General features: G+C 40.3%; 1 protein-coding gene across 1 annotated transcript; it reads right to left on the reverse strand.

Moving 5' to 3' along the window:
- Positions 1 to 9,651: 9,651 nt before the first annotated feature.
- LOC125495635 (uncharacterized) lies at positions 9,652 to 10,575 on the reverse strand. Its single transcript, XM_048640413.1, has one exon. The coding sequence runs from the start codon at positions 10,573 to 10,575 to the stop codon at positions 9,652 to 9,654; it is 924 nt and encodes a 307-aa protein (XP_048496370.1).
- Positions 10,576 to 11,074: the final 499 nt, after the last annotated feature.

An 11,074-nucleotide genomic window follows, 5' to 3' on the forward strand; every position in this document is an offset into this window, starting at 1 on the left:
TCATATTAACAATTTCGCTTATAAATGTCTTCACAGTACAAATAAATCTGACAAGTTCGAGGATCGCTTAGTCGCACAATTACTAGATATGATAGATCAAAATAACCCTTTAGCTAAAACTTTCAGAATGGCTAGGATAGGTTTGCATCTGACACGTGTGGTACTTTGAAATTAAGGCTTATTGGAAAACAAGAGACCAATGGAAGAACTTACAATTTGCCAACGGCATCAGAAGTTGTTGCGCTTATTGTTTGAGATATTGACAGTGCTGATAAAAGAGATATAATTATAGAAACAAAGAGTGGAAAGTTACCGTAAATTTTCGAGCTTCATCCTTCTTATCTGGCAATGCAATATCCGCTTTTCTTTCCATATGGAGAAGATGGATTTAGAACAGATATTATTCATAGAGATAAGACTCTGACCGACGGTTCGACGAGAAAAAGATTCAAACTCACTATGCGTGAGTTCTTTGCATATAGGATACAAGATCGAGCTTTAGAAGCGGCCACCATACTGTTATCTCGCAGGTTGTTACAACAATTTTTAGTAGATGCCTACAAAATGATTGAAGCTGAAAGGTTATCTTTTCTTAGACACAACCAATAGAGCCTTAGAGCAGCGAATGTGAAGAATTTAAGAGGGGTTGTCGAAAGAGGAGAAACGAAGGAGCTTCAACTGGAAGTCGTATAGTATTGCCTTGTATTCACGGAGGGCATAGCTATATGAGAGAAAACTATCAGGATGCGATGGCTATTTGTAGATGGTACGATTATCTGGATTTATTCATAACATTTACGTGTAATCCTAAGGGGACAGAGATCACTAGATTTGTAAGGAAAAGGGGACTCAGGCCAGAAGATAGGTCGGACATCGTATGCCAAGTTTTTTAAAATGAAACTAGACCAACTGGTAAGAGATTTGAAAGATCGCAAAATATTTGACAGTGTTAGGGCTGGTATGTAACACATATTCCTTACTTATATTATTATTATTATATATTCCGAACTACCTCAATCTGGTATAGTTATGTTTTGTCTGTAATATGACTATTAAACCTTACTTTGTTGTATTTACAATTTTCAGTGGTATATACAGTAGAATTCCAAAAGCGTGGTTTGCCGCATGCGCATATTTTGTTGTTCATGCATCAACAAGACAAGTACCCCGTAGCTCAAATATTGATAAGATTTTTTCTGCTGAGTTGCCCGATGAAGGTGAAGATCCAGAACTATATCAAGCTGTCACCGAGTTCATGATGCACGGTCCATATGGCGCAGCAAACACAAATGCACCATGTATGGTTGACAAGCAATGTAGTAAGCATTTTCCAAAGAGGTTTATTGATTCGACTAAAGTGGATGATGAAGGATATCCCGTTTACAGGCAAGAGATAAGGAACTACAGTGATAAGGGTGGAGTTCATCTTGAAATAGGTATGTTGTTCCATAAAATGCTGAATTGCTACGTAAATATCGAGCACATATTAATGTTGAGTGGTGTAAACAGTCAAGATCAATTAAATATCTATTCAAATATATAAACAAGGGGTATGATAGGGAATCTGCTACGACATACCAAGATAAACACAAAGAAGGTGAAGGGAAAGAAATCGACGAGATAAAGATGTACTATGATTGTCGATACATTTCGGCTTGCGAGGCAATTTGGAGGATTTTTGGATTCAACATCCATTATCGAACTCCTGCTGTGGAGAGGCTAAGTTTCCATCTACCAGGGAGCAAACTGTTTTGTTTAATGACCATGCTGATATAGAATCCGTACTAGACAGACCCCATATCGACAATACGAAATTCCTATCTTGGATGAAGTGTAATGAGAAATATGAAGAAGCCAGAGCGATTAGTTATGTGGAGTTTCCTGCAAGATTTATTTGGAAGCAGGCGTTGAGGGAGTGGACACCAAGAAATAAAGGCTTTGCAATAGGTCGCATCTACCATATATCGCCGGGATCTGGTGAGAAGTTCTATCTTAGGACGTTGCTAAACTTTGTTAAAGGAGCGACGTGCTATGAAGAATTAGAACATTGATGATGTAGTGTATCCTACCTTCAAGGAAGCTTGCTATGCAAGGGGATTACTTGATGATGATAAGGAATAGTTGACGCAATCACGGAAGCGAGTTTTAGAGAATCAGGGACTACCTAAGACATTTGTTCTCCATGTTACTGTTATCCGGGAGTATGTCGAAGCCGGAGGATGTTTGGCATAAGACTTGGAAGTTACTATCTGATGACATTTTGTACAAGCAGCGCGGTATTCAGAAAAATAAAGGTACACAACTACCAACATAACCTGAAAATAGTTACTATATAGATTCTTAAGAAATGTGCATATTTAGTATACGTTACTGGTGTGTAATTTTAATTTATGTTTTCGCAGAAAACAGTTAACAGACGATCAAATCGAAGCGTTTGCGTTGGCGGAGATTGAAACCATGCTCCAAAGTAATGGCAGCAGCTTGCGTAGATTTAGTGAGATGTCGTTTCCGGATGAACAAATCATGTTTGAAGGACAAAACAAGCTTATTGCAGATGAGCTTTCTTACGACATAGAGGAAATGACGTTGGAACACGGTAAATTGTTTAAGGGTCTAACTGATGAGCAGTCCATCATTTATCGCAGAGTAATGGATGTTGTGTCGAGTCAAGAAGGAGGTGTGTTTTTTGTCTACGGCTACGGAGGTACCGGAAAAACATATGTCTGGAAGACATTATGTGCCGCTGTAAGGAAGATGGGCGAAATTGTGTTGCCTGTAGCTTCGAGTGGAATTGCTTCTCTCCTCCTTCCACGGGGAAGAACGGCGCATTCGAGATTTGGTATCCCTTTGAATGTAACTGAGAATTCTACATGTGCCGGAATTCGTCCTGGGTCGGATTTAGCTGATCTTCTCATCAAGACAAAACTTATTATATGGGATGAAGCGCCCATGATGCATAAGTACTGTTTCGAAGCACTTGATAGAAGTCTGAGGGACATAATGAGGTTAGTTGATAGAAGAAAATGCATCGACCGTTTGGGGGTAAAGTTATGGTGTTTGGTGGTAATCTACGTCAGATATTACAAGTTGTACCAAAGGGAACGAGGCAAGATATTGTGTTTGCTACCGTTAATTCGTCTTACTTGTGGGATTCGCGTAAGGTCCTAACACTTACTCGCAATATGAGACTTCATTCAGGTTCTTCTAAATCTTCTGCTGATGAACTGCGAGAATTTTCGGAGTGGATACTAAGCGTAGGAGACGGTAAGGCCGGAGGTCCTAATGATGGAGAAGCCGTAATTGAGGTTGAAAAAGATATTCTTATAGATCCAGGCCTCGATCCAATTTCAGCAATTGTTGATAGCACTTATCCAAACCTACATGAACATATTTGGGAAGCTAAATATTTCCAAGAAAGAGCAATTTTGGCCCCTACAAATGAGATAATCGAGATAGTCAATGATCATGTTCTATCTACCATTCACAGAGAAGAGAAAGTGTATTTGAGTTCGGACACTATAAGCAAAGAGGAGGGTAACTTCGGAGTACATGAAATGTACTCCACTGAATTCCTCAATACGATAAGATGTTCTGGTCTCCCGAATCATAGCATAGGATTAAAGGTTCGTGCTCCAGTTATGCTGCTAAGGAATATTGATCAAACATCTGGGTTATGTAATGGCACGAGGTTAGTCATTAAAACATTTAGCCAATCGTGTTATTGAAGTAATGTCGGAGCAAAGGTTTTTATCCCAAGAATGACACTCACCCCGTCTGACTCGACTAAATTTCCTATCAGATTTCAGAGACGTCAGTTTCCTTTAATGGTTTGTTTTGCTATGACTATAAATAAAAGTCAAGGACAATCATTGTCCCATGTAGGTCTGTATCTCCCGAGACCTGTTTTCAGCCATGGTCAATTTTATGTTGCCGGTCCGAGTTACGAGCAAAAAAGGTCTCAAGATCCTCCCCTTTGATAAAGAACACGGTGTGCGTACAACTACAACAAATGTAGTTTACAAGGAAGTGTTTGCAAACATTTAGTTTGAGTTAAACACTTTTTTTTTCTATTTGTACTTTTTGCTCATTACCACAATTACATGTAGAATTCGTGAAATTTTATTATTCGTTTCGTCTTTATTATGTGACTTAATTTACTTATGTTATAAAGCTATAAATACACCCGTGCATTATGCACGGGTCCTAAAACTAGTAATCATTAAAATCAATAAGCATCTTAATTATACAAACATAAATAGCTAAGCATAGATAATTACGTAGTTATAGTTAAACTAAGTTCGTGTTCTAGTGATCATAAATTTAGATTACATAACCAATATAGTTTTTCATAATGTAAAGTAGTTGACCATCCTCACTTCTACGCCATCCCGTCATCTTCATCAGTACCTAAAACCAAAAGGCCAATCATGAGCCGAAGCTCACTAACATATTACCCTAACAACACAAATTCATTTTAATTCATTTTATTTGCAAACAAGGAGAAGAGAATATAGTAAAGCACATTAGAAATCAGTGAACAATTTTAAGTAGCGTCTTGAAACTTTATAAGTTACCATTATCTTTTCTTCTTTTAGCTTGGTAACTGGTGAGTATAGACATGCGGGACGTCTCCCACCATGCGATGATCCTCAAGGAGCCCAGCTCCCTTGTTGGATACACCACTCGCACCAAAATAGAGTAGTAACATAACATGCGGTACTCCTCAAGGAGACCAGCTCCCTTTTCGGGTATACGTCGGGTGCGAAGGTACGTGCACGACCATAAAGTAGATAAGCGTAATATTATATAGCCATAACCTCTTTCACTTTTATTTATCATGTTTTGTTTGATTAGCATTCATCGACGTAAGCCATAGATCTTTCATGAATCATACTTGAGTATCAATAAATCATAAGATCAACATTTACGAAACTCATTCGAAAACAATTTAAGTATCCCACAATCCATATAAGAATCACATCATAAAATCCTTAACATAATTATAAACATCATTTCACAAACACGTTTCGAAGGGGATCATGGGTGTTAGCAATAGATGTTACCTCGATTCTTGCTTCATAACTTTGAAAGCCGGGGGAGGCTGTAATATCCTTTCCGCTTAATCTAACCATGAAATGACGCAACAAAAGTATAAATATTCGATTTATTTTAACAATTGGCATTTAGTTATTATTAATACTTTTATTATTACTAAGTGATGTTATTGCTTAGGTCACTCGTTAATTCGTAATATTATACGTTTATCTAATATAATCATAAATAGTTGTCATAAATTTATAATTTAATATACAAACTTAAGTAAATCTAACAATTTCGTATTACAAAAATAAGGTGAATCATTGGTGATAATTAACTAAATTAGTTTAGTTCTTATTACTTGATTAGAACAACTAATTAAAGATGTAACCTAATTAATTAATCCATTAAGCCTAATATGTTGATGAATTTGTAGATTAGTTTAAATTGAAACCTAAAAATCAGATTGTTGGCCCAACAAGTTGAGTGGGTAACATGGCCCATGTTTGGGGTTAACTCATTTAAATAAAACAAAGAGAATTAAACAAAGTTAGAGAGGTATGAAAACCTCTGCTCAATTGAACAGACACGAAAACAGGGGAGCTAAGGAGGGACATCGGTTGGCAATAGGGTGGGGCTCCGACCGCGAGGCAGCAAGGTGGTTCGTCGGAGTTTCATCGAACGACGGTGGTACGGTACAGCAATGGCTGCGGCATGAAACAGAAGGTGAGGCGCGAGAGAGAGAAGAAGAGGAAGGGGCGAGAGATAGTGTAGGCGATAGGAGGGAGAAGGCGGCGGTGAGGTGGTACGGTGGTGGCGCACAGGAGGCGTGGCAGTGCAGCGGTGTTGTGGTGGTACGAGGGTGGTGGGCAAGGGGTTTGTTTCGAAACAAAGAAGAGAAAGTGTTGTATGGGTCGCGAAAAAATAGAGGTTTGGGGGTGATTTCGGAGGCGTTTTTCGGCGGGGTGGTGACTTACGACGAGTCTCTAAGTGGAGTTATGAGTGGCTGGTAATAGTGGAGCAATCATGGCTATTTATAGCCATTGTTGGGATTAAATTTTGTGAATTGGGTTAATTGATTTTGATGAAAAATTGGATTTTTTGGTGGGTTTGATTTGGATTGAAGTTTTAATTGAAGGAGAGTTTTATGGTATATAGAAATCATGGGTTGAATTAAAACTCCATTGTTGGGTTGTTTTTTGAAGAAAAATGGGGATGGGAATGAAACAATGATTTTGCTTTTGAGTTTCTTCTTTTTCTTTTCTTTTCTTTTCTCCTTTTCTTTTCCTTTTTTTTCTTATGCCATCAATATTTGGATTAGAAGTACTTTAGTAATTAATTTGTTTATTATTTCCTTTCTTACCTTAACTAATTTAATTATTTAATCTAGCATAATTTATAACTCTTGCCATACATATAACATATATTTACATAACGAACTAATTATCCTTTCTTGGATATAGAGTAACATAATTTCAATCATAACTGATGATTAAAGGAAAATACTAAAACCACTAATTATTATTATTTAATTTAAGCAAGTTTAAATTTTCGGGATATTACATCCTCCACCCCTTAGAAAAAGTTTGGCCTCGAAACATAATAATGATAGCTAACACCTTTTTGTACAAGGTTTCATCCCAGAGCTCAAACCACTTCTCGCTTGCCTTCACATACCTACCTTCCAAGGAGTCTGACGGCAGGCATCCAGTCTTCTATGACTCAATGATGGGATCCATCCACACGTTTCCTCGGCTAAGAAACAAAACTTGCTCTTGATCAATGCTTTTTGCTGGTTCTACTTCCCAAAACACAGTCTGCGGCACATCTTTTTCGGCCGAATGGGCCAGTTTAGAAAGAGCATCGGCCTGGTGATTTACAGACCTTGGAATCTGGTCGAGTACAAATGGCTTCAAAGTTTTTACTTCTTCTTGAATTAACTGCATGTATACTGATAGAGGTCTGTTTACACTCAAAATCTCCATTTACTTGCATTGACTGACGACCAACAGGGAATCTTTTTTGGCCTCAATCTCTAAAGCTCCAGCCGCCTTGCACATTTTTATACCGGCTAGAAGTGCTTCGTATTCTGCTTCGTTGTTTGACGCCTGGAATTTAAATCTGAGTGCGTACTCAAATTTGTCCCCTTCTGGCGATTGGAAAATTATCCCAGCCCCGCAACCATTAGCAATGGAAGATCCATCAACCATAAGCGTACAATCTCTCCTGCCCCCAGTTGGATCTTGGACGGTTCAATCAGAGGCCGAGTAAGCTCTACGATAAAGTCAGCCAAGGCTTGTCCTTTGATTTCTTTTCTAGGTTCAAATGCTAGGTCAAACACGTCTAGCTCCACTGCCCATTTTAGCATTTGTCCAGAAGCTACCATCTTATGTAGAACTTGTTTTAGGGGCTGGTCAGTATAGATAAGGATGCTATGAGCTAGAAAATATGGCCTCAATTTTCGGTTGGCCATGAGAAGCGCTATACCGAACTTCTCCACCAATGAATATCTGCATTCTGCATCTTTTAACACATGGCGTACGAAGTAGACGGGGACCTACACTGACACCCTTTCAGCCATGAGAACTGCACTTACTGCTTGAGGTGAGACGGCCAAGTATACAAACAGTTTTTCCCCTTCGGTTGGACTGATCAAGCGAGGCAACTGTCGTAGATGCTCCTTTACTTGCTGGAGAGCTTGCTCCACCTCTTCCGTCCACTCAAATTTTGCTTTTTTCTTTATCGTTGAGAAAAAATGATGATATTTGTCCCCAAATTTAGAAAGAAAGCGTCCTAGGGCTACCAAGCACCCGGTCAGACGTTGAACTTCCTTGACCTTGGACGGTGATGTCATGTTTAAAAATTGCTTGAATCTTATCAGGGTTTGCTTTAATTCCTCTCTGGTCGACCAGGAATCCCAAGAACTTTCCTGCCACCACTCCCAACATGCATTTTTGGGGATTCAACTTTAGCTTGAATTTTCTAAGTGTTAGAAAGTTTCTCGAAGATCATCAATATGATTCAGCTCTTCCCAGCTTTTGACGATCATGACATTAATATAAGCCTCCATGTTTCGCCCCAGTTGCGGCTGGAAAACTGTGTTTATTAGCCGTTGGAGATTAGTTGGCGCATTGCAAAGGCCGAATAGCATTCTCAGCCACCCATAGAGCTCCTTCTCAGTGATGAATGAGGTCTTATCTTGATCTTCTTGCCACATCGGAATTTGATGGAAACCAGAGTAGGCATCTATGAAACTTAATAGCGCATGCCCAGTCTTGGAATCGACTAACCGATCTATCTTACGCGGAGGAAAATTGTCCTTTGGACAAGTCTTATTTAGATTAGTGTAGTCTACACACAATCCCCAGGTTCCGTTCGACTTAGGGACCATGACCACTTTTGCTATCCAGTCTGGATAATAAGTCTCTCGGATGAATTTAGACTCCGGGAGCTTCTGCAGCTCTTGGTCAACGGCTTGGTTTCTAGCCGGATCCAGGTGTCTCTTCTTCCGCCGAATTGGCTTTTGATTAGAATCTATGTTCAGCTTGTGAACGACAACTTAGGGTTCAATTCCCGGCATTTCTTCTACAGTATATGCAAAGACGTCTTCAAATTCTTTCAATAGCTTGACCAACTTGTCCTTGAGCTTTGGATCTAGAACAGATCCAACTCTCCGCGTCCTCTTTGTACATCTTTCATATAAACAAATCTCCATTGGTACTTCTACTGGCTTTGGCCGTTTTAGTCCAATTCCTATGATGGCCATCACTTCTTCTGACGAAGCTTTTTCTTCTTTGATAGCCATACACTTCCTCTTCTTGCTCGGCAAGAGAATGGACGGTTTGCTCATTTGAGGGGCCTTCGTTCGAGATCTATCCATAACAGTCTTCAGGTCATCCAGTTGACCTTTCACAATCTCGGTCGCCTCATTATCTATTGCCTTCGGCTGTTCGGACTTTTCTCCCTTCCATGATGAAGGTTTTAAAGTAGTAAGGTAGCATTCTCTTGCTGCTTGCTGATCTCCATATAGAGATCCAATCTTCCCTCCATCACACTCGAACTTCATTAACATCAAATGAGTAACAATCACTGCTTTGATGTGGTTCAAGGTGGGTCGCCTGAGAATGACGTTTTAAGCCGTCAGATCTTGTACCACCAAGAACTTAACAAACAGCGTTCTAGATGCTTCCTTATCCCCTACCTTGACAGGCAAGGTGACAATTCCCATGGGGTGGATTACTCCTCCAAACCCAATTATGGGATGATGGACTAGGACCAAGTCATTCTCATTAAACTTCAATCTTGATAAACAGTCTACGCTGATGATATCGGTCGAACTCCTGGTATCAATCAAAATCCTTCTTACTCTCAGATTGGCAATCTTCATTTCCACAACCAAGGGGTCGTCATGATGGGTTCTTATCTTCCGCGATCCCGCTCACTGACGACTACCTTTGGAAAGGGGTCAGATTCTACTTGATTGGTAAGCATGACCTGGCCGAGTTCTCTCAGGTAATATTTATGCCCCCGGTTGGTTTGACCTCCTGCTGCAAAACCCCCATATATGACAACCACTACATCCTCCTCAATACTTTCACTTTCTTTTGTCTTGCTCTAACGGTCATCCCTTTTTTGAAACTTTCTTATTCCCCCTTGGGGTAGGTATGAATTCATCTTCCCTTTGCGAGCCATGTCTTCCAGGGCTCTCTTCAGATGCTTGTATTCATTTATTTCATGGCCACAATCTTTATGGAAGTGACAATATTTGCACTTGTCTCTGTTCCGATAGGGAGTTTTCATTTCAGCTCGCGTCTTTAATTCATGCTGATCTTTTATCTCCATAAGAATGGAGTATTGATCTTTACTGAATTCTATAGGTTCCATCGACGCTGCTGGTTCACTTCTTTTACTTCTTCTGGATGAGGTCGTCATTGAGGTCAATGCCCAAGTTTCAGCTTTCTTGGGATTATTCTTTTTTGGCTGAACTGCTTCTTCAATCTTTTTTGTTTCTGGATGTTTTGCCTCTGCACATACTTCTGTCGCGTGAATGAATACTTCAGCCTCCCGGAGGGCTTTAGTAAGAGTGGTGATCTTTTTCTTTACCATATCAAATTTGAAACTTCCTGGCCTCAGACCCCTGCTGAAGGCGTCAAAGGCCACTCCTGCATTCAGATCCTGAATCTGCAATGCCTCTAGATTACATCTCTTAACAAAACTTCTTAAAGCCTCCTTTGGTCCTTGGATGACCTTCCCCAAATACATGCTAGCTTTCTGCTCCTGCCGATTTGCTACAAAATGGCTAGTGAACAGAATACTAAGCTTTGTGAAATTATTCACTGAGTTAGGAGGAAGATTATTGAACCACTTTTGCACTAGCCCCTTCAAAGTAGCTGAAAAATTCTTACACCAAGTAGAATCATCGACTACCTGAACATACATTTGATACTTGTATGCCGATAGGTGATCGTCTGGATCGGTAGTTCCGTCAAAGGGTTCTATCGTGGGTAGCTTAACCTTTGGGGACGGAGGACACTCCATGATTCTGGCCGAGAATGGGGTCGACCATTAATCTTAAGTGCCCCCGAAGGTCCCTCAATGGCTATGTGCTCCCGTCGATATTCCTTTAACACAGGATTAGAAGAGGTGTTAGCTAGGCTAAGACGCCTATACACCATAGGTTGCAATACAGTTTTCTTTTGCCTTGGCGGGACATCAGATGGTCGTTGGCTCCTTCCTGCCGTTCCGGATGGTAGCCTTAATGGAGGATCTCTCATATAGGGTGTAGACCCTGAGGCTGAGCGTTGTAGGGTTGCTACCTTCTTTGCATCTAAGTACTCCCTAGCATCCGTTTCCATCTTATGACCACTAAGAGGTAAGTTGTCCCCTGGGCGGACCACCAACTTCCAGTCCATTTTCCTCCACTCTCACTAACTGCCAGTTGCTTCATCTTGAAACCTGTCTGGAGACTTCCTGCCGGGGAGGCCTGCTTGTCCCTAGCCGACCTTTTGGGATTGCCCCTTAGGTGGATTTACAATAG

Source organism: Beta vulgaris, chromosome 3 (genome assembly GCF_026745355.1).
Source record: "Beta vulgaris subsp. vulgaris cultivar EL10 chromosome 3, EL10.2, whole genome shotgun sequence".
NCBI lineage: Eukaryota > Viridiplantae > Streptophyta > Magnoliopsida > Caryophyllales > Amaranthaceae > Beta > Beta vulgaris.